This window comes from Sceloporus occidentalis, unplaced genomic scaffold, assembly GCF_023333645.1.
Source record: "Sceloporus occidentalis isolate IW3139 unplaced genomic scaffold, rSceOcc1.0.p SCAF_16, whole genome shotgun sequence".
NCBI classification, from domain to species: Eukaryota; Metazoa; Chordata; class Lepidosauria; order Squamata; family Phrynosomatidae; genus Sceloporus; species Sceloporus occidentalis.
Window position 1 is genome coordinate 7,393,211 of NW_028316996.1, and position 24,255 is coordinate 7,417,465.

Here is a 24,255-nt window from a genome sequence, read left to right on the forward strand (position 1 = left end):
TACCAAGCTGTCAGTACCCACTCGGCGCCCCTCTCTCTCTCCTCTGCGGCGAGTCTTCCTGTTCGGTCTCGGTGCCGGCTTGTAATGCTGAGTGCCGGAAGCCGGCACCGAGACCGAACAGGGAGACTCGCCGCAGGACTGCTGAAAGGTAAGTACAAGGGGGGGGGGGCGGCAGGGACGGAGGGAGAGGAAGGGTAGATAAGGGGGGGGGCGGCATTTTAAAATTCGCCCCAGGCGGCATTTTGCCTTGGGCCAGCCCTGATTAAAATAATGTCAAATGGATCAAAAATACAGTGCAGAAGTTGTTAATGTTGTAAATGGCACATTGTGTTAACTAATCCAAGTTAATTAATCCAGGATTATTAGAAACAGTTGGTTCTACTTACTGAGAGCTTCTTTTCCCTGCCAATCCCTGGTGACACCACAGATAGGACCCCTCCTCTGTATCTGAGGACTCAAAAGCCCTTCCCCTCCTAGAGAGCCCCAGTGAATAACAAAGACCACACAGAAACCAAAATACAATGCAAAAACTTTATTCAAAGAAAGAGAGGACACAAATGTGTCACCATGGATGGACATTACAAAGCTCCAGGAAGGGTGAGAAAAAAGGGAAGAAGAAATAAAAAACACTTCTAAAACCTTCTGACCGAATGGGGGTTTTCCTTAGCTATGCAATTAAGTCTATAATGCTGGGAAAAGGTATGGAGACTTCGTCTAGTGGCAGTTCTACAGATCTGGTCAGAATAGATGAAGCACCATTCCACCCAGGAGGTAGTTATAGCACCAGATGGTGGAGACTGACACTTGGCAATGGAGCTCTTTGCAATACTCAAGCCTCTGTTAGGGCCGAATGAAGCCACAAATAGACGCAAAGACTTTATGAAAGGCAGAGTTTGTTCTAAGTAGATAGAGAGGCATCTCTTAAGGTCCAGTGAGTGTAAGACCTCCTCCTTGCTTGGGGAGCAAAATAATCCCCTGGTTCTTGTGGAAGGCTGGGTGCATTTTGGCTGTAAACTCCAGAGGCAGAGACAGCAACACTGTATCTGGGAAAAGAAACGGTTCCTTTATAGGTAGAGTTTGAAGTTTGCCCATATGTCTAGCAGAGTAATAGTCACCAAAAACATATTTCAGGCACAGCAAATGTAGAGAAACCAATGGAATATACAGTCTATGTACTTTACATTAATGTTCATATCCCAGCAAGGCACTGATGGTCAAAATCTGGACTTAATAGTGGAGGGTTGTAAGCCAAGGCCCAACCGTTCCTGCGGAAAGTCCAAAATTAACCTTGGATGACAAGAGGATGCAGAAACACCACTTGAGCCGCACCACGAACGAAACTTCTTCTGAATCATAATGTATCTAAGAAAAGTAACCTTCTTCCAACTCAGAAGAAGAGTCTCAGCAACAGGAACAGAAAATCCTCTAGCTCTTAAAAGCTTCAGTTCAACATCCAGGTCATCAGCTGGAATATCTTGGGGTTTGGATGGAGAAAATGCCCCTGCTGAAGAATGTCTTTCTGAATGGAAAGCTCCAGAGGAGGTCAACTCTGCATACCAGATCCTTTTCAGACAGTATCAGAATCCTCACTGCACTCTCTGTCTTGATATTCTTGGAGATCAGAGGAAAAATGTGGGAAGACATAGGCGAGCTGCAAATGACAGGTCTGAGCAAAAGCATCTACTACCAAAGGTTGTTACTTCGAGTCGAAAGAAAAAAAAAATTTGACCTGCACATCTTTTAGCTCGATGGAGACCATGATGTTGCGGATGAAGTGTCCAGAGCGGATCTTATAGTCACCAAACATACCTGAGGTGACTGTTAAGAAGCTCAGGTCAATAATCAAACAAAATCCCCTTGAACAAAGAAAAGGAATCCCAGCACTCCAAACAGCTTCCAATATTTAGGAGCCCTTGAGGGTTTTGGCACCAGGAAGATCATATTATCCCAGCCCTTGCCCCTGAAGAGGGACAGGAACAAAAGCTCGGAACTCTCCGTACCAATCAATGGCAGAGAGCAAAAAGGCATGCCTCGCCTGGTCCTGAGGAAAGTGGGAAACAATGAAAGATCTAAGGTCTGAGATGAAACTGACTTGTAAATGGTAATTGGTCTCTACGATTCTCACCCAGGGGATGCGGGTAGCATCATGCAGACCCTTTAGGGGAACCTTTGGTGATGGAACACCCCCAAAAGGATTGGAGTCTACTTTTGGCATCCTCTCTGCGCTAAGGCATCCAGTGTCTGTCACCTGTAGTTTTCTCGAACAGGGTCTCAAGTTCTTGTTCAAACAGGGATTTGCCCTTAAAGAGGATGTTAGCATCCTAAGCATCCTAAGCATTCTAAGTATATTCTTAGAAGTGTTATCCACATCCCAAGCTTTTAGCCATAATGCCCTTCTAGCAGCAGTGAAGACCATCAAATACAGTGATCATTTAGGGCGTTCTTCATTTCATTGCTTGTGTTCAACATTTATAATTGTAAGTGAGTATATAAATAAAGCACTGGTCACAAGACGGTGAAAGGTATAGTTCCATAGATGTAGTATACACAACAAAGAAACGTGCATAGTTAGTAAAATATCTGATTGTCTGACAAATTACACATTGGCAGGGCCGGCCCAAGGCAAAATGCCGCCTGGGGCGAATTTTAAAATGCTGCCCCGCCCTTATCTACCCTTCCTCTCCCTCCGTCCTTGCCGCCCCCCCCTTATCTACCCTTCCTCTCCCTCCGTCCCTGCCGCCCCCCTTCTTGTACTTACCTTTCAGCAGTCCTGCGGCGAGTCTCCCTGTTCGGTCTCGGTGCTGGCTTGTAATGCTGAGCGCCGGAAATCTTCCGGCACTCAGCATTACAAGCCAGCACCGAGACCGAACAGGGAGACTCGCCGCAGAGGAGAGAGCGAGGGGCGTCGAGCGGTACTGACAGCGGCGCCCCTTTCTCTCTCTTTCGCTTTAAAAAAAAAAAAGGGCTTGGGGCGGCGAAGTGCCGCCCCTTCAAGAGTGCCGCCTGGAGCGGTTGCCCCACTCGGCTCCATTGTCGGGCCGGCCCTGCACATTGGCCTTTACCAATTTTTTTACCTTCATGAATCTCTCTTGCAACTGTATGGTACCCCTTAGGATCTTAAGATGACATAATTGGTGATCAGTGATCACAAATCATGACTCCATTGATTGCAGTACCTGTCCTTAAGTATCATGGTTCTCAGGTGGGTCTGGACAGACTCTTTGGGAACCTTTTTTTCTCAGAATGCTGTTTCCATTAGTGTAAGGACTGGAATGAAAAACTGAGCATTCTCTGCTATTCTGACGAAAACATTGCTCACTCCAAGCAACATTGCATCTAATCAGTAAGCTTAAATCCAGTGATGCTAGCTCCTGCTGGCAAGGGAGACCCCAGGCTGTGTAACACCCTCTTCTCCCATGTACCGGCTATTATGTCCCTGGTTACCTAGGGCTTGTTTCCGAGGACGTAATCGTATGTCATAAGGGTTGCAAAGTGGTTAAAGAGACACTCCAGCCAACATATCCACTTTAATGCATATGATAGCTGAGAGGTACCTTTAAAGTTTTGTGATATCCCCCTTGCCAATGCAGACTCCCCTATAAGCATTTTACCCTTTCCCCATACCCCAGCAATTTGCTGTGCAGCTGTGTTCCAAGCACATACATGGCGCCAGTCTGCTCAAGTGCTGGCTCAACAAACACTTTGATGTGTCAATGAAACTCCATTCATATTCATGCAAATCCATGTATTTCATATTCATTGTTCAATTATATGCCATGTACACTTTCTTAGTTACTAAGTAATGGGAATAACAACCAAATCTGAAAAATGCTGAGAGTCACTGCAATTAATTGCAACTTTGTGGCATCATGAGAAAACATGCTTTCAATGGGATAGTTTTAAAACGCTGGAATGTCCTTCATATAAATAGGCCCTTACGTCTACTTATTTATGCTTCCCAATAATGCTGTCTCTTCCAATCAATATCCCTAATATGTCCAGCAGGTATTGTCTGCAGTAACACACTGTCCAGCAAAGCTCTTATATGTATCACAAATACACAAACACTTAAGCTGTAAAAATTCCCAGCTGCAGTTAACTAGTTTCTTGTACACAGTAAAATGTTTTAATATGGCCTACTACCAAATGTTAGTTTTTATGCTGGAAGCACGTTGAGCACATTTCCATAGAGATGATATAAAGACTATGGGTTTTTCCTGTATTCTGTCTGCTAATACATGGGATGAGTATTTGTATCAGATAACAGTGATGAGACATCATTACACTCAGCTGATTCATTGGAAAGCTTGTGCTTTGTGAATGTGCCTCTGACCTTCTTGTCAACATACTGCCTATACTTCACTTTCTCACATAAGAAGTTACAAAATGTCCTGTAATGGTTCCTCAGTTTATCATAAGAAATGGACTACATTAAGTGAATGTTTTTTTCTAAATTTACTCTTGTTATACACTCACCCTTCATTGCGTTAGAATTCTGCTACTCTGTAATACTGAAAAGTGGGATAACAAATGGGCTGATCTTACTGATTTGGTCATTCTGTATGTTGATATCAAGCAAAGACCGCTTTTTAAACATAACACCTTTTATATTCAATGTAGACATTAAGCTAAGCATGCAAGTATATTTTGAAACAACCTACACTATAGAACTTAATAAGGGTACCATCACACAAATAACTTTGTGGTATGGTCACAGAATATAGTACACTGGACTAAAAATGTAATAATTCAGCAGAAAGTTTACCAATACCAAATACTTACCAATTTTAAGAGGGGCATCTGGAGCAGGAGTCGCATACAAGAGATTTTCTGGCTTTAGGTCTCGGTGTACAATCCCATTTTCATGTAAATACTGAAACCAGAGAACACATGTTCCATTAGTAACTCATGTCTCCTATATATTTATATATATATATACTAGTATGTTAGTAGTGATGGGGTTCATTTGACAATGGGTTAAATCAATCAACATGCTAACATCAGTTTGTGTTAAAACAGCCAGTATGCTTAACAACAATAACAAAATAGAGCAATTTTAAGGCAAACAAATGGTTAACAGCTCCATATTAGGATTGGTATTGTTAATTTATTGCTTACTAACTCTTTTTTTAGCACCCATAGCAGCTTTTGCTGTACATTGAATGTAAGTGATTATCTGTGTCCGCTGTAGCCAGAATAATTTAGTGGCACAAAATACAAATATTTAAATGACAGATGTAGCTTCGACTCACGGGCCAGGCTCAGCTCAGTTGCTCAATTGAATAAAACACCAACACACAAGATGGGTTTGAAAAGGCCACAGCCGTTTTATTTAACAGTCATTGTCCTGTAAAACCTGAAATAATAAACATAGATGCGTTAACAGAGACAATGACGTAACCAAAACCAACCTAGCTTGCCAAGTTATCCAGGTACCACACCACACACCAATTTTGGGAGGGGACATACCAGCATGCACCAACCCGGACTTGAGGTTCCGAGCACCACTCCTTGCAAGGAACCTCCCACCGGTTATGACCACCAATGACCATACCACCACATTAACCCCTTGGATACCTGGAAAGCTACCGCCTACGACTGTGACTAATGCAGCAACACCACTCCACAAACTCAACCAGATAAGGGGAGGGAGGGTGGGACAAGCAACACCAGGTAAGGTTAAACAAAATGGATCCTTACCCCTGTAATCACCAAACTTAAATATCCTCCGACCAAAACTCCTCCCCTAAAATCCACAATCCCTGCCTTAGCCTAGCCCTGCTCAGCACTCTGTCAGGGCCCACTCTAGTCCATTCTGGCCCCCGTGGGCTTCAAGGTAATTTAAATTAATAATCATGACATTGTTTTATCATCTGGTTTAGGAATACAAAAGAAAAGAACAAATACAGGCGAACTGTAATAACTACAATCAAACTATTTAGAGAATGTTCTACATAGTCCATTATATCTCAGTCATCATTGTGGCAGTAAAGTAGCCATCAGATGAGTAATCCTTGGAGTCTGCCGGCAATATTCAAGACAGCCTACTGAAAAGAGTATGTCAAATGATAATGATTTAGATGTCTGGTAATGTAAGATGAGATGAAATATTCCAGGCTAGAGAGATGTCACTCATGTAACTGAATGACATAATGGACTAAACTTTACAATTTTTTAACCTCTGGCAAGAAAATCATCTGCAGCTCACAGAAAAGATGTTTCTAGGCAGATTAAACAATATTATTACAGTATTTTACTAAAATGCTTACATTTTCAGGAGGTGCAGGAAACCTGCATCAACTTGATATCGATGAACTACCTAGCCTATATATCTCATGGCAGCCCATGGAATTGTAAGACTCCACTAGATGGTCGTAAGCAAGGAAGGAAGGAAGAAAGAGTGAATGGGAAAGGGGGAGAAAGAAGGGGGAAACAAAGGGCCAGATAGAAATGGAGAAAGATAGAAAATTGATATTGAGGTAAAAAGAAAAGGAGAGAGAAAGAAAGAGCAAATGTGTACACCATTTTAATGATAGGCACATATGCTAGTTAGTTAATAAGTTCCATAGCCTCCTACAGTCCAGTAAGAAGAGCTTGTACCTTTTTTTACATAATCATAAATGTGGTTTGTCAATCCATTCCTTTTATCCAACCAACTATGACTTGTACTGATAAAATGAATGCTAGTCTCAACAATAAAGTGCCATGTGTCATTATATTAGCCCCACACTTGTATTATTATCTAGGAGCACATACTAAGGTCCAAAGACCTGAAATACTAAAAGTAATAAAATGAAGTAGCATAGAGGCTGAGCTAACATAAGGTTTTTATTTATTTATTTAGAAATAGATGAAACAAACTGTTAAATGTATACATTTTAATCATTAAGTACACGATGATAATCTAAATTGCCATCCAATGACTTTTGCTATGGAAGTATTCAAAGAATACAAGTATAAAAAAAATGAACATGAATGCGAAGATCTATTTTGTAATTTTGTAAAATTCTATGGCCATCAGGTAAATTTCCCAGGGCTTTTTTGTTTACAATGCTAATGGAAGAAATAAAGTACTTGCTTACATGACTTTCCCTTGTGACAGTAGTTCTCTAAACAAACAGTAGCCTGGAGCACACTTCAGAAAAGTAAGCAGTTAATAGAACGGGCTGTTTCAACCATAAAAATAATGTATCTGGTAGCAGCATTTGGATTAAAGGAAGCACTGAGAACAAATGAAACAAGCAGCAAAGTAGGATTATCCCTTTAAGAGACACATATAGGAGGTAGGATTTATCAAAAATTGATGATCTGTGGTGTAACACTTCTATTGTAAATTACCTACAAGGATTTCATTTGTGAGTAAGTCTTGCTTATGTGTTCTTATATGCTTAAATTATAAACTGTATATTGGTTTAAATATTTGACCTACGATGTGTATTTACACATACATTTCTGGATTAAACAAAAATCTGCCATCTCCTTCCTAAAACATTGTCCGCATTCATCCCTTCCTAACACAAAATGCCATTAAGGCTCTTGTTCATGACCCCATAATCTTCCACCTAGACTATTGTAACTTGATCTTAGCTAGTCTCCCTCATACTTGCCTCACCTCTTTCCACCATGAATACTGCTGCCAGACATATGTTCTTTATCCATCGCTTTACTAAAACCTCTCCCCTTTGTCAGTCTCTTCACTGCAGGGGCGTACCTAGAGTATTTGGCACCTGGGGCGGATCCTGTATGTGACAACCCCCCCACACACACTTTAAAACTGCATAGCTTCTATCGTTAGGCAAACATTGACGGTGGTACAGCATAACTGTTATTATATACTGAAGCAGACATTGATGGGGGTACAACATAACTGTTATCATTATATACTGAGGCAAACATTGACAGTGGTACAGCATAACTGTTATTATATACTGAGGCAGACATTGATGGGGGTACAACATAACTGTTATTATATACTGAGGCAAACATTGACGGTGGTACAGCATAGCACCTATCACTATATACTGAGGCATGCACTGACGGTGGTACAGCATAACACCTATAACTATATACTGAGGCACACATCTATGGTGGTACAGCATAACACCTATCACTATATACTGAGGCACACATTGATGGTGGTACAGCATAACACCTATCACTATATACTGAATCAAACATTGACGGTGGTGCAGCGTAATCCCTATCACTATACATTGAGCCAGACATTGACACTAATGCAGCAACTTCAGTGTCTGGCTTAGTTATAGGGATGCACCGAAATGAAAATTCTGCACCAAAACCGAAAATTCAGCAATCACTTGGCCGAACCGAAAATGACCCCCCCACCTTTAAAAACAAACAAAAAAACACACTTTTATTAACCAAAATTAGACAAACAAAATTAAATAACAATATTGGTTCAGTTTCTGCCCTTCTGGCACCAACAACCATGCCACCAACAACCATGCCACATTCAAAGTCACTCAAATCCCCTTTCTTCCCCATTCTGATGCTTGTTTTGAACTTCAGCAAGTTGTCTTGACTACGTCTACATGCCTAAATGCATTGGGTTGCCATGTCATTGGCCGATTAGTTATTGTGTTAGCAAGCAATTGAACAGGTGTACCTAATAAAGTGGCCTGTGAGTGTAGATTGTCTACTAACTATAATAGTCTTCTTTTTTAGTCTCACAAACTGCTTTAATCACTTTCTTTTGTTGTTGGTACTGTCTCTATGCTATTTATTGATCCGCCAATTAAGTGGATCACAACTTTACTCTTGATTAATCTCTGTGGGGATAGGGCAGTAATTGGTGTCACATCTTATTTTTGGTTAAATGCTCATGTAAAATGTGGCTTCATAAAACAGTATATAATGCAATGTTTATACATACATTGGTTTCCATTACAAACACTTTCCATATGTTACTTACTATGGTCTACAAATGTTCACATATCTGTTAGCTTATAACAATGTTCTGCTATGATAAGTTATGCAATGCTATTATATGCAATCAATAGTGTGTCCTTAAATAGAATGGGTGCTATAATACAATTCTAATATTAATTGCAAACGAGATACAGTATATTCAATGTGTTCTATTTTGTATCTATGTAATAGATAGTTCCCTGTGGGCTCTTTTCAGTCATTTCCAGATTTTCTTTATTATTAGTGTCATTATTATTGCTTGTGGCAGTGTCAGCAGTAGTCAATTGTTAACATTACCAACATCTGCTGCAGGTATTCCAGAGGGATATTGTGCAATAGATGAACTCAATTGTGTCCACTGTATATGACAAATCCCTTTGACCTTGTGTTATTTAAGTGTTTGTGCACACTTCTATTCCTGTATAATAATCCACCTACCTCATAATCTTTACCTCAATAGAATGCCTCTAATGGTGTGAGGTCTACATGGTGAAAAATAACTGCTGCTCTAGGGTCAACAACTCATGAACAATACAAAACCTAAGACTTGAAAAAGCTTGTAGAGGTGTAAAAACTGACAAACGAATGACAAATGAATGAATGAAACCTAACAAAAAATTCTGAGGTTTAGCCTTTGTTTTCCTGTTTCATTGGGGGTCTCTCCTCTTTTTCCAAGATTGGTACAAATGCACAACTGAGGCAAAATTAGTTAAAAATTAAATTTTATGAATGTGAACACACAAGTCTATAAATAATATAATTTGGGATGCAATATAATCTAATATAGATTAATACATATTTATAATTATATGTCAATGATTGTACTAGAAAAATACAAAGGAAATTGTATATCCAGAGTGAAATATATATCCAGAGTGAAATTGAACTATTATTTATCTGAGAAGCCGGAGAGTGTTTTCAGATAACAAATAATGTCATTTGGTCCAGTAAACATCTTGCTTGTAAATCCTTATAAAATACAGACCAATAAATAATCCTAGTCTTTAGAGTAAATTTAATAATGGTAGATTTCTGTCTTGAAAGAAAAACTCACGAACAAAAATCATTTAAAAGCATTGTTTGGTTTCAACCATAGAGCAGATTGCAAAAGAAATAGTAGCTATTGCTTAATACTTCTGCTAACTCTTGTAACGCATTTCTAACCAGGCTAGGACTGTGTATTTTACTAAACTATTAGCTTGTATTTTATACAACTAGTAGCTGGTCTAGGATGAAAGGAGCCATGTGAGCCATAAAGATGTAAAGTTACCATTACAATGCTATATGGGTCATGACAACGACATAAAAACCACACGTGCCGTTTCAGAAAAAAAATATAGCTGAGAGTTTCGTCAGGAAGTTGTGCAATGGTCTCAGTATCACCTACAATAACTAAATCTCGTCTTTTGCCCAGCTCTAATGGTGACAGGATGTAAGCATCTCATTGCAGCATCCACATAGCCTACAACAGACATTTTATTGATTTTATATCATAGTAAAACTAACTCACCTCAAAGCAATTATGGCGGTAAAGTATGTTACCCTTAACAACTGCATGTCAGATCCACATCGCCCACCCATATGTTACCCATATGTTACAAATCTTCTTATACACCTGACAATCATACCTATATAAGCTTGTTGGACATCTCATTCCAAAATCATGGGCATTAATATGGTGTTGCCCAACCCTTTTGCAGCTATAATAGTCTCCACTCTTCTGGAAAGTTATTTAAGTTATTTGATATACCGTATTTGCTCGATTATAAGACGAGGTTTTTTTCAGAGCAAATGCTCTGAAAAATACCCCTCGTCTTATAATCGGGGTCATCTTATAATCAGACCTCAAATAGGTCTGACTATGAGACGACTAAGATCCAGATCCTTCGCAGCTGCAGGGGACCTGGATCCTCCTTTCCCCCTCGCCGCCCCACTTACCGGTACTTCTGAGTCCCCGGTGTGTAGCTGGGGCAGCGTGTAGATGTCTACACGATTCGCATAGACAACTTCCGCTGCAGCAGGAAGGAGGCGTGGCTAGCAGCGGGGGTTGTCTGCGTCCATCGCGCAGACCTTCCCCGGCTGTCAGAGATCAGAGTTCCCCGCACCGGTGCGGCACCGGCACTGGTGCGGGGAACTCTGATCTCTGACAGTCAGGGAAGGTCTGCGCGATGGACGCAGACAACCCCCGCTGCTAGCCACGCCAGTAGCACCGGTAAGTTTGGGGGGGGCGGGGGAGTGTTAAATGGGGGGCATAAGGCATTTCTGGAGGCAGAGTGCTCTGTGAAATGCCTTTTAACCCTCTTAATGCCAGTCTGCCTCCAGAAATGCCTTTTTAACCCTCTATACGCCACTCTGCCTCCTGAATGCCTTAAACCTCCCTATATGCCAGTCTTCCCCATAATATGCCTTTTAACCCTCTAAATGCCAGAGTGGCATATAGGGGTATAAGGCATTTCTGGAGGCAGAGTGGCACATAGGGGGTCAAAAGGCATATCATGGGGCACAGTGGCATATAGGGTTAAAACGCATATCATGGGGCACAGTGGCATTTAGAGGGTTAAAAGGCATATCATGGGGCACAGTGGCATATAGGGGGTAAAAGGCATTTCTGGGGCAGATGTGCATAACTGGGGGGCAGGTTGGAAAATAGAAGGAAATAAAACCAAAATATTTTTCTCAATCATAGCTTTCATTAAAAAAAAATAGTTTAGATGAATTAACATTCATTTAACATGGTAAAAATAAATTAAGGCTATTGGCACAACAGTAAAAACATATTCTACATAAAATTGAACTGCAGGTAAAATGGTAAAACTTTTTTCCTATAGGGTCGTCTTATATTCAGGCTTTTTCTTTTTTTCCTAAATTAATATTCAGATTTGGGTCGTCTTATAATCAGGGTCGTCTTATAATCGAGCAAATACGGTATATATGAAATAACAGATGGAATAATTATCTTGTGATAATACCTTTTTCTCTTATATATATATATATATATATACACACAGTATTTCACAAAAGTGAGTACACCCCTCACATTTTTGTACTCACGTTTGTTGCCAAGGTGTAAACATTGATGACTGTTGAGTTATTTTTAAGGGAATAGCAAATTTACACTGTTATACAGACTGTACGCTCACTACTTTACATTATAGCAGAGTGTAATTTCTTCAGTGTTGTCACATGAAAAGATATAATAAAATATTTACAAAAATGTGAGGGGTGTACTCACTTTTGTGCGATACTGTATATATATACACACACTATATGTAGTATTGGACAACCTTTATGACACATAGATATTAATATGAAGTTGGTCCCCCCTTTGCAGGTAAAACCGCTTCCACTCTTCTGGGTTTTAAACAAGCTTTTGGAGAGTTTGGAGGACAAGAAAGCCTGGCTCGCACTCAATGTTCAGTTCATCCCAAAGGTGTTCGATAGGGTTGAGGTCAGGGGTCTGTTCGTGGACCTTGCTTTGTGCCCTGGGGCACAGTCATGCTGGAATGAAAAAGGGCCTTCCTCAAACCTTTCGCACAAAGTCCAAAATGCCTTGGTATGCTGAAGCATTAAGATTTCCCTTCACTGGAACTAAGGAGCCAAACCTCTGAAAAAACAGATCCATACCATTATCCTTCTTCCGCCAAACTTTACAGTTGGCACAATGCAGTCACGCTGGTAATGTTCTACTGGCATCCACCAAACCCAGACTCGCCCATAGAAGCGCGATACTTTCCCCCACAAAACATGTTTCCACTGCTCCAGAGTCCAGTGGCGGCGTGCTTAACACCTCTCAATCAGAGGGTTAGCATTGTACTTAGTGATGTGAGGCTTGCATGTAGCTACTCGGCCGTGGAAACCTATTTCGTGTGCTGATATTAATGCCAGTGGAAGTTTGGAACTCTTCAACTATGGAATCACCGGAGCATTGGCGACTTTTAGAAATACCAAGTGTTATCTTTCCTGGCCAAAGATTTTGACGAAGAGAAATTGGAAGTCGTGTTTTAACTTAGTTGATGAAAAGTTAAATGTAGGTTTAAGAAGATGCCACTTGAAACATTTTCAATAAAGGATAGCAAATTGTAAATTTCCAAATATAAAGTAAGAAGAGCTTAGTTAACTTGTCAGATCCCTTGAGAGAATCCCAAATCAGATCAAATTAAACAAAGGGCATCAAGAAGAAAAAGCAAAATCATTCTACTAGAGAAGTTAATTATACAGTTTAGGTCTGTTTAACAATTAAAGGTTGCACATTTTATTTAGAGTGGAAATGTGGTGATTATAGATCAATAGGAATTACACACTAGTAAAAAAAAATATGGTATTGTAAAAATACTTACAGCCACTGCCTCAAGGATCTGTTTCACTGCATCAGCTGCATCACGCTCACTGTAATACCCCTTTTCCACAATCCTGCAAAATAACCAAGACATTTTCACATAACAAGACACAAGAACATTTTGGTAATACAAAGCAATGTCTCACATAAAAAAAACAAATACTAAAAAAACACATAAATATTATGGCCTAACCTATGAATATTTTTTTGTTCTCTCTGAATTTTCTGTATTATTATTATTATTATTATTATTATTAACTTCAAGATTGGTTAGAAAAGCTGTGCAAGGGCCAAATAAAACATAAAACATTATTGGTATAATGATATAATAATTATTTTGTACTTCTTTATTGTAAACTTTTAGGATGACATAGATGTCTCATACAGAAGAAGCTTTTTTTAGAATCCATTACAGTGATGGTAAAAATAAATTAAGGCTAATTGCACAACAGTAAAAACATATTCTACATAAAATTTAACTGCAGGCATACATAATGGTGCCCTAACACATAACTAATGTTTACGTAGAGACAATAAATGCAGCATCACATTAATAAAATATTAAAGGTGATCTAATTAACAAAAAAGTTAGGCTCATGGCTTGTATTCAGCATAGCAATATGCCTATCTCATGCATTTTTAAATTCCCTCAGTGTGTTATTCTCTACCACTTCTGCAGGGAGGCCTATCTACCACGCTCTCTGTAAAGAAAAAATGTTATAGGGTGCTAGTTTTTCACAGTGATAATACAAAACCTTGTCAGTAAATAATAGAACTCATCATTGAGTAACATCATTGGAGCCAGCGTTAAATGAGCCACTTGTGCACCAGAAGCCTTGAGCGCACCATGAAACAGGGGAGCCTCCTGCCGGGGCTTATGTTATGCATCTGGTTATCCTCCATTTCTTCATAGACTATAACTAAACATTTAGAGATGAAAACTATATGTATCACATTTTACATAATACAGCCTTCTCTAACACTGTTGGAAATGGACCTAGTTCAATTAAAATGCTTACTGGAGCTCTGTAACTACTCAGCATGAGGCTGATAATGCACATTTTTGAGTAATCAGTCATTCAAAGGACATAAGAAGCCTGTTGATTGAACCACTGTTCATCTGCTAAGGACCTGCTATTTACTCAGTAGCTGATCTGTGTACTGAGCTTGAGGAATTGTACAAACATATTTATTTATAATAGCCAAAGCTTTTGTGACATTATTAGACCCATAATAAACAGTTCACTGACACTGATGGTTGTTTTTAGGATCTTTACCTTTCCACATGCATTAAAAAGTATTACATGTCTGCACATTAACCTAGAACAATTAAGTGATTTATATACTAAATGTGAAATTGCATGTCCTCATCTGTAACTCTCATAATTCACCCCCAGTAAATACAAGAAATAACACATTCTTATGCAGAACTCTCCATTCTCTATTATCTTGCATATCTTTTGTGGAAGAGTTTTTTCCAAAAAAATTACACATAACTTACCTGTCAAATAATTCTCCTCCAGTCACCAGTTCAAGAACAAGACTAATTTCTGTAGGAGTTTCAAATATCTCCTTCAATTTGATCTGCAAATAAAAAAAATACATGCATTTATTAAAAGACCTTTATCTAAAGGCATTTTGAAAGATTTCAGAACTGAGAGCTCTTGTATCAATAAGGTATAGTCTTTGTTCAATAATGTTTAATTTTATTGAGTTTGCCAGTTTAGAAAATATATCAGAATAAATATATTTTTTTAATTTAATCTATTTTTATTAAAATTGTTCCCTTATACAAAGTAAAATTATTTGGTTTGTTTGTTGTACAAATTTTGAACAGCTGCATAAACTTGCTATATTAAGAGAATCCCGTGTTATGTAAATCCTGAGGACGAAAAGAAAAAAAATAGATCAAAACAGATAACATAATAGATGGGTAGGAAAGAATGGAGAAGGGTGGCATCCATTTCTATCACATTTTGATTCAATAGCTGAAGCAGAGTAAAAAAGAAACAAAAGTTACATTGTGTATATCCTTAGAAAATATATTTGTAAGTTGAAGATCGTATTGCATTTTAACCCCTTAAGGACAATGGGTGGTCCCTAAACCCATAAAAACAATGCATTTAGAGCCCGTACATGTACATGTCATTAAGGGGTTAATGCCATATGTTTTAAAAGACTACAAAACATAGCAGGTAAAGTTTTATTGGTTACTGGGTTGTCTACTACTGGGAACCTGATGTTCATTCTATATACACTATATGACCAAAGGTATGTAGACACCCCTCCTAATTATTGAGTTTAGGGGTTTCAGCCACACCCATTGCTAACAGGTGTATAGGTGGAGCAGAGGAAACGTGTTCCCTGGAGTAATGAATCTCAAAGTCTGATGGATGAATCTGGGTTTGGAGGATACATCATACAGACACACACACATGCTAAAATCATATGCTCACAAACACACGGCTCAAAGTTACACTAACTAAAATCATAAGCTCAGGCACATGCATGCTAACCACTATAGAGTAATATACACACTCAAACACTATATGCTACACCATACACTGGCACCACCCATGGGAAAAGTAGGCGGCTCACGGTCACTTGATGGGAGGACAGGCAGCCGGCCGCGGTCATTCACTAAGCGTGGCCGCGGCTCCCACGATACATACACACTGACTTACAGTATACACACACAGTGACTCTAACAATACAGGACAAACACACACTGACTCGCACTATACACACACACACACTGACTGACAAAATACATATGCATACATGCACACTGACTTTAACACCACGGTCAACACACACACTAAGGCCTGATCTTAACTCCATTGAACACGTTTGGGATGAATTGGAACACTGATTGCAATCCAGGCCTTCTCATCCAACTCACAAATGCTTTTTTTGGCTGAATGGGCAAAAGCCTTTCCATAAGAGTGGAGGCTGTTATAGCTGTAACATGTGGCAATTCCATATTAATTCCATGGTTTTGGAATGGGATGTCCCACAAGCTCATTTAGGTATGATGGTCAGGTGTCCATATTACTTTGGTCAAATAGTATACTATTAAACTATTACTCTTGAAGCGTTTAGCAAAAGTAAATTAATTAATTAAAACTGCTGAAGCCATATCGGCCCGATTATAGGCCTAACTTTCCCCCCCTAATTTAAGTCTTTAAAGTGCAGGTCCTGAGAGAAGCAAGATAAAATAAGTTTTCTCATAAGGGTAACCAACATAATGCTTGCCACTAAAAGAAGGAAAATGAACAGAACTTAATTAGCTCACAACTAAAATTAATTGTGGTATATATCCAACTTACAATATTTGGGTGTGAAAGTCGTAGCAGAACTCCAATTTCTGTTCTTACAATTTTCTTGTCTACCTGGTTAAAAGGATAAGATGAACAAAATATTATAGTCGCGAAAATTTTTTTTCAAGTAAAGGACTTTTATTTTATGGATGTTTTTAGAATTTATTTTTTTTAAATGATTAAGCAAGCAAAAATAAAAATTGTCTAAATCAAATTGCCATTTACCTTTTGGTAATTATTTTTTAGGGTTCTCTACCAAGTGTGAAGACACACATAAGACCCTCTGAAGTACCTGTTGATTCATTGGCCACAGGAGTACAATTGATGCTTAAGAATAATTAAGGAATACTAAAATTACTACACTATATATTTTTTTCCTGTTTTTGTTTTTTATGTATATAAGCATTTGAAGGGAGTTTTTATGGTCCTCATTATATAGTAAAGGCATGTATAAGATCCCTTGAAGTGCCTGTTAACCATTTTATTACATGTGAGTGCAACTGATGCCTAATTACTCCTTAAAGACAAGACTGTGTGACAAGAAGGGCTTTCTTTAAATACCATTATTTTTATCATCTAACTTACTATTTAAAAAAATATGAAATATGGTGATTTTTTTTTCTAAAAAAGGACTTTTTCACTTTTATTTGAATTTTTTTTTCTCATCTGCAAAAACCCTGCTAAGTAGATTCTGACATTTTTCCTGAGTTTAGAAATACCCAGTGTGTTTATGTTTTTTTTTTGCATGTTATAGGGTAATAAGTACAAGTAGCATATTGCTATTTCAAAACTATTTTTTTCAAATATTCATACTGCCCCCATGTCCTATTTGGGATATCTTTAAAGCCGGCACTTCAATTTACCCCCATCAAACCATAAATGTTTGAAAACTAGACACCCCAGGTGTATTTTTCAAATTGGAATTTTGACATGTTGAAAACTCTTCCCCATGTTCTATTTGGGAGATCTTTGAAACCAGCCAATTCAATTCATCCTCATCGTTTATTTTTGAAAAATAGACACCCTAGGGTATTTGAAATGCTGGTACTTTAACTCTTTCAATGCACACATTTTACCACCAGCATTTGTCAAAGTTTGTGGTATAAATTTTATTAAGTATTTTTCAAGCAAATTTTACTTCAGGGATGAATATACCGCTGGTATTTGTCACTGTCAAGCAGCACCCCAATATGTGTTTGGCAACATCTCCTGAGCACACAAACCCCCCTGCATGGGTTTGTCAGGTTATTTGGGAAATAAAAGGCCTCCTTTGTGAGGTGTGCATGTTTAGGGATTTCGACATCTGGTCAGTCTGAGCATCATTTTTTTTTTAACAGATTCGCTTTTGTCACAGTCATGTATGATAATGTCCCCAATCATTTGGTACTCTGAGCTTTCTCCATCACCAGTAGCAGATGTAAGTATGTCATTTGGATTTTTTCATTACTACTTCAGGGGATATCTATGTTGCTCCCTTTGACAGGAACGGACTTGTTTATGTTAAAAAGTAATAGGAAAGTGTGCACTTAATTTATTATTTAAGGGGTCTGTTTGGGACCAGTGTTTTGAGTTGTCCCAATGCTTTAGGGTAAAACATAAAATAAATTAATAATAAACATTGTACAGTATGCAAATATTTTACATATAGAAACAGAGAAACATAAGATGAAAAAAAAATTTGGCCCATCTAGTCTGCCTGTTTTTTCTGCTTTGAACACTCAATGCTGACTCATTGGTCTCATCTTAGATTCAGGATAGCCATATGCCTGTGCCATGCATGTTTAAATTCCCTTACTGTATTAACAAGTGATTTCTGTAGTTGCAGTATAGACCACTTATAACCTTTTTAGTACAAGAACAACAAGCAGTGAACCAGCGGCCCTGAAGTTTATTCCCACCCCCTTATTTAGACTGTAAGGGTCTTGTGATTCCAGAATTCTGGGGACCACATCCTTGTAGTAAATGAAATGTGACTTTCAACAAACCATAAAAACCAAAAGCAGATTTAAGCAAATTTGTATAATTTGCTAGAATAAAAGACCAAAATAGTCTCAAAAGATAGCAATTTAACACAATTCAGTTAGCCAAAAGTTTGCCTTTACCAAAATTGCTTATTTTCTTTCTACAGGTAACATTATACAGATCTTTATCTTAATAATAATATGGCAGTGTTGGGTCATTTCTATTAGGCTTACCAAAGAGAATTAGCCAGGTTACAATATAAAGATGTAAGTGTCACGCTACCGGCAGAGAGATCCTCCGTGTCCCCCGGCCGGCAACGGCCACCGCCGTGAGGTAGGGGGAGACCCCCCGCTTCTGCACAGCAGACGCGGCCGCTGCGGAGAAGGGGGAGACCCCCCGCTTCTGCACAGCAGATGCAGCCGCCGCGGAGAAGGGGGAGACCCCCCGCTTCTGCACAGCGGAGGCGGCCGCTGCAGCTTGAAGGAGGACTTACCTCATCCACGCCGCGTTCCCAGCAGCTTCAGCCGGAGCACAGGTCCTCGGTAGTGCCTTCCCAGTACGCGTTATTTCCTGCTTGTTCCTGTTATTGACCTCGGCTTGTTCCACGACTATTCTGATCTCTGGTATCCTGACCTCGGCTTGCTCCTCGACTATCCTGATCTCTGGTATCCTGACCTCGGCTTGCTCCTCGATTATCCTGCTCTCCGGTATCCTGACCTCGGCTCTCTGGACCATCCTTTGCCAGTCCTACCTGACTACGGTGTCTCCTCTGTACGCTGTGTCGTGACAGTAAGTATTAAAAACTAAATCTAGATTAAGAAAAATCTGCAGTAGAAAGTACAGTATTGGTGTTTGAGATAATTGGGTGCTTACTGACTGAATGTATAAGGTAATCACATTTTCCCCAACATTTATTTTAAACAGTATTGCATTTAGGGCATTTGACATATTGCTTTGATCTGATAACTGCAGTTTATATAGTTATTAATGCTGATGGCAATATAAAGGAAATACATCATAGTTGCTCCATTAAAATTGCCAGAAATGGGGGGATGAGTTCTGAATCTTGTTGTGTCTAGTTAAAAAAAACTTTTCTACTTTTCCATATTTTGTGTGTTTTCATCAATACAAATGAGCTTCAGTTTTTGTCATTATTTAAATTTATCTACCATGCAGGTATGAGTCAAGGTAATGAAAAGATGATAAACAATAAATTACTTATTACAAATGTGAATATTTCTTTATTTGTGAGTAAACTACTACACCTTTTAATGCGTTACATCAAAAATGTCCAAAATGTAAATATGAATGCATAACTAAATAAAGAATAATCTGAAATATCAAAATCTAACCATTACAAAACGTTTCATGCCTGATGCAAACAACCCTTGAATTTTCTGATTAGTGTTCCTAAAGAGATGGTTTTTCTATGTAGAGGTTCTTTCTAGCCTGCTGCGAGAGGAGAATTTCCTAGTTATCTCATAAACCAAGTGCTATCAGAATTGAACAAAAATACACGTTTTGTAGACTATGGTTTTGTTCATTTATATATTATTATTATACTTCTAGCTGCCTTTCATTTTGATTATGATATCTCTGCATGTTCTCATTAAGTTGCAATATTCATTCTTATCTTCAAATTTAGGCAACGTTTAGTAATAAAAAATGAAATAACATAAAGGAGCTTGGAACATGAGAATTAGTATTAGTATCAGAAACAAGGAACACAAAGAAGAGGTAAAGGCATTTTAATGTTTATTTTATAAAAATAAAATTTATATTATTATCAGAATCAAATTAAATTGTTTATAAAATCTGAGCAAACATCATCAACACAAGTTTATGTTTATTTTTTACATTTCTACTGAGAAAATGCAAAATCTGAACATCTATATGTACTCTCAAAGTTCGGTGTTTGCAAATTTGAATGCTCAACACACTGGAATCATTCATATTCCTTGATTTTGCATGGTAATACATTACTCAATATAAATGCTGACAATTTTGAAAGGATACGATTAGTATTCCCCTCCAAGAGTGGTGCCTCTTGAGTGGCAGATGTCTGCACAGTTAATAGTCTCCAACACAATTCTTTATCGCTATAGATGCATTTTATTTCTCCCTGTATGACTTTGTGCATGTGGTAGGGTATGTACTATATGGCACGAGGCGGTCATGTTGCGTTTTTGTTGTTTAAACCGAATAATGAACAAACGAATATGGCGGCAGATAAATGTACACGAAGACGTACAACACAAAGAATCTTTGTTTCTTCATGTTCATTTATATACTAGGCTAGTCGATTAATTAAAATAAAATCCCTCATTATCTCGTCGCTAATCTCCCTGGTCACTGCCTCTAGCCTATCTTAAGTCTTTTGTGGTATAGCAGGGGTTAATACGGGAATCCGCCAAGGATCGCGCAAGGATTTAAAGGTCTGTAAGAGCGACTCTATTCGTCCCTAGCAGGGGGCTCGCCTGGCATCAATCAATGAAGAGCAACTGCCTGTCACTAAGGCACACACTGCAGAAGTTCTTCTGCCCAGAAGCCCACCACCAAAGGAGACCCTTAGTGGCAGGGAGCTGGGACTTAGACGATCCCAACAGTGAGGAGGCCAGGTGCAAGCGGATAAATATAGGAATGAGTTGGATGCAAGGAGCAGGAACAGCAAATGCAGGAACCAGGAACCAGTACAGCAATGCCAGAGAGACAACGAACAGGAAGGTCAGGAAAGCCGGGTCAGTACAGGAAAGCAGGTAGTCCTACAAAATCGGTACAAAATCGCAAGGCAAAGGGTGGTCAGACAAGTAAAGGGTCAAAAATCCTGAGAAATTCAGAGAACTAGACGACAGGATCCAAACAGCAACGAAGACCACAATAGGGTACCAGCCAAAGCATTTCCGGGGTTTTTATATCCTGTGCTAAATCACAAGCTCCACCTCGATTGTGTCACAGTAGCTCTCCCAGACCCCCGCCTCCGAAGCAGACCAGCTGCACCCCCTTCATTACTGCCAGAAGGAATGCTGCCGGACTGAGCGCGCGTAAGTGTAACTGCGGGGTACTTACCTTCTGTCTGTCCCAACCGCCGTTCTTCTGAAACCCCTCGACGCCTGTAGCCACTGGCAGGTTTCCTGAACACAGACTGCATGGACTCTGGTTCTGTGTACACGCACGCCACCGTGCGGCCTCTTATAGGAACTACCCTTGTGCGTTCCAAGCCTCCGTTTCATGCTGGGCGGGAAATGCAATTAGTATGTCTATTTAAACCTGGCTGTTGCATTAGCTCATTGCCTGTGATAGTGCCTTGTGCGTGTTGGCTGTGCTTATTAAATACCTTGTGATTTTGGCTTCTGACTTTGGCTTGTTTTTGACGTTCCTGTCTATCTCCTGTGTTTGACCCGGCTTGTTTATGATTATCCTGTCCTCGCCTACTCCTGACTTCGGCTCCGTGTAACGACTACTCTTTTGCCTACTGCTACCAGTATACTGCTCTGCTCCTGTACCGGTGGATGATACCAAGTTCCTGCACTGCTGGTCCTCTAGCCGTGACAGTAAGTAGAGAATACTGGGAGTCACTGCTTCCTCGGGCAATATGATGCCCGTCGGTAGCAAGACTCCTAGCTCCCGCCTTCCGACCACGGTGGGGTTAACTGATGCCCTGCACGATAGTTCTGCACCCCCGCATGCGGCAACAAAGGGGTGACCGAGGTACTCGGTAACCGCCGAGCGCGAGCGGCACCGAAAGGGTGCCTGTGACACTGCCCTTTATTGGTTGATGCCAGACGAGCCCCTTGGCGGTAGCCAATAGAGTCGCTCTTACAGACCTTTAAATCCTAGCACCATTACACCATCCAGTTCCACGAAAATGTAAACAAAAAAAGTCTTAAAATTGGCGCTGTATTTTTCCAAAAAATCCTGGCATGAAAATTGTTAAAATACTACCATTTGAAATATGGCTTGAATAGTTTTCAAACATATATTGATAGGAGTAAATTGAATTGACCGGCTTCAAAGATGTCCCAAATAGGACATGCGGGCAAGATGACCAGATTTGAAAACATAGTTTTGAAATAGCAATATGCTACTTATTGCTCTAGAACTTGCAAAAAACATAAACCTATAAAAACATCTCTAAACTCAGGAAAAATATTAGAATCTATTTAGCAGTTTTTATCATTAGGTTTTGTAGATGGCTATACAATTTTTTTTTAAATAAAAGTCAGAATTTCTTTTTCTTGTCCTGAAAAAAACCCAATATATAATTTGTGTAGGTACAGAAAATAAGCAACAAGAACAATACAGCTAGACACAAATACTGCAGAAATTTGTAAACAGCTACTGTCACGAAGTGTACAAAATGTAAAAAACAGCTCTATCCTACTCATTTCCTACCCAGAACACTGACATTATATCACATAGAAGCAATCTTGTATAATAGAGTATCGGTATTATAAGTTTTTCTCCTGGGGAGACTGTCTGTAGACTGCTATCAAACTCTGTTAAAGCCAGTGGTCAACTATACGTTCATATGATTTCCTTGCGCGCTGTTATTGCTCAATTAAAAATATAGATGCATCACTTACATTCTATGACAGAGAATGTGTTCCATTTCCAATTTAGTATAAACTGAAATAAGGAACATTTGCTGTTCTAAAACTGTCTTTCACTCATTCCCTCTACATTCAAAATACATATTAAGAACAACTTACTGTAATATACTTCAATGAACAGCATATACGGTTTGTGATGCCTTTTTTAGAGGAGTATACGTTTATCATTAACAAAACATCAACAAATAGCAGCAGTACATGACATCTGCAAACTATAAAAATAAAAATGTTGTATCAAATTGAATGGATAAATTGTCTCTTATCTGTCACTATGTTCTTTTTTTTCCTAAGTTTCTATGCTCTGTCACCAAAGGCATCCTCCATTGCCACACTAAATTGATGAGCAAGTGATAAGGCATCCCAAAAGCAAAACACATAGATAGTGATAACAGAAGAGAACCATTTGATCCATCTAGTCTGTCCTCGAAAATCACTTATTACTTGTTATTTTGCATAGCTTTATGCATATCTCAAGCATCCTTTAATTTTTTCCCTCTATCTTTAAAAAAAATGGCCTTAAGTTTTGTTACTCTTCTGTCCTGATCAGGGCTGATTCAAGGCTCCTTTGAACCCCTTTTATACTAATACCCAACTTTCCAACACATCCATGCGGACAGATTTACTCATACACATCCATGCTCACACACAAATAAATACACACACACATACACATCCATGCTCTCACACATACATGCTCACGCACAAACACTTATACACTCTCCCTCTAAGATACATAAATGCATTCTCCCTCTCCTTCCTTTCCTCACTCATTCCCTTACCTCAACCCCTCTGGCTGTGAGCAAGCTTGCATTTAGCTGCAGGGTCATATTACATATTACATGACCCGGCTACATTCGAGGGGGGGGGCAGTACTACTCATCGGAGGGCACACAGGGGCAGGCTGTCCTGGGCTGGTCTGGGCCAAACCTTTGTGAACAATTTTGGACCAGCCTGGGGGCAGCCCGCCCCTGTGTGCTAGTGGGGCAACCCCTTGAGTGGCACCAAATGCTGCAGCTTGCTATATAGGCCTGGGTACATGTTACATGAGCATAAAAAGTTACATGCAGCCTGTTATATCCGTCAGCGGCACTTAAGTCAT

The 24,255-nt window shown here is 39.3% G+C and overlaps 1 protein-coding gene across 1 annotated transcript in view; it reads right to left on the reverse strand.

The window, feature by feature from the left end:
- LOC149302983 (calcium/calmodulin-dependent protein kinase type IV-like) overlaps window positions 1-24,255 on the reverse strand; it is an 86,909-nt gene that overhangs the window by 15,468 nt on the left and 47,186 nt on the right. Inside the window, exons 3-6 of the mRNA XM_089481874.1 lie at window positions 16,594-16,656; window positions 14,766-14,848; window positions 13,266-13,338; window positions 4,783-4,873 (exon numbers count right to left, since the gene is read on the reverse strand). Of these exons, the coding sequence (XP_089338000.1) occupies window positions 4,783-4,873; window positions 13,266-13,338; window positions 14,766-14,848; window positions 16,594-16,656 (310 nt within the window). The remainder of the gene's footprint in view (window positions 1-4,782; window positions 4,874-13,265; window positions 13,339-14,765; window positions 14,849-16,593; window positions 16,657-24,255) is intronic.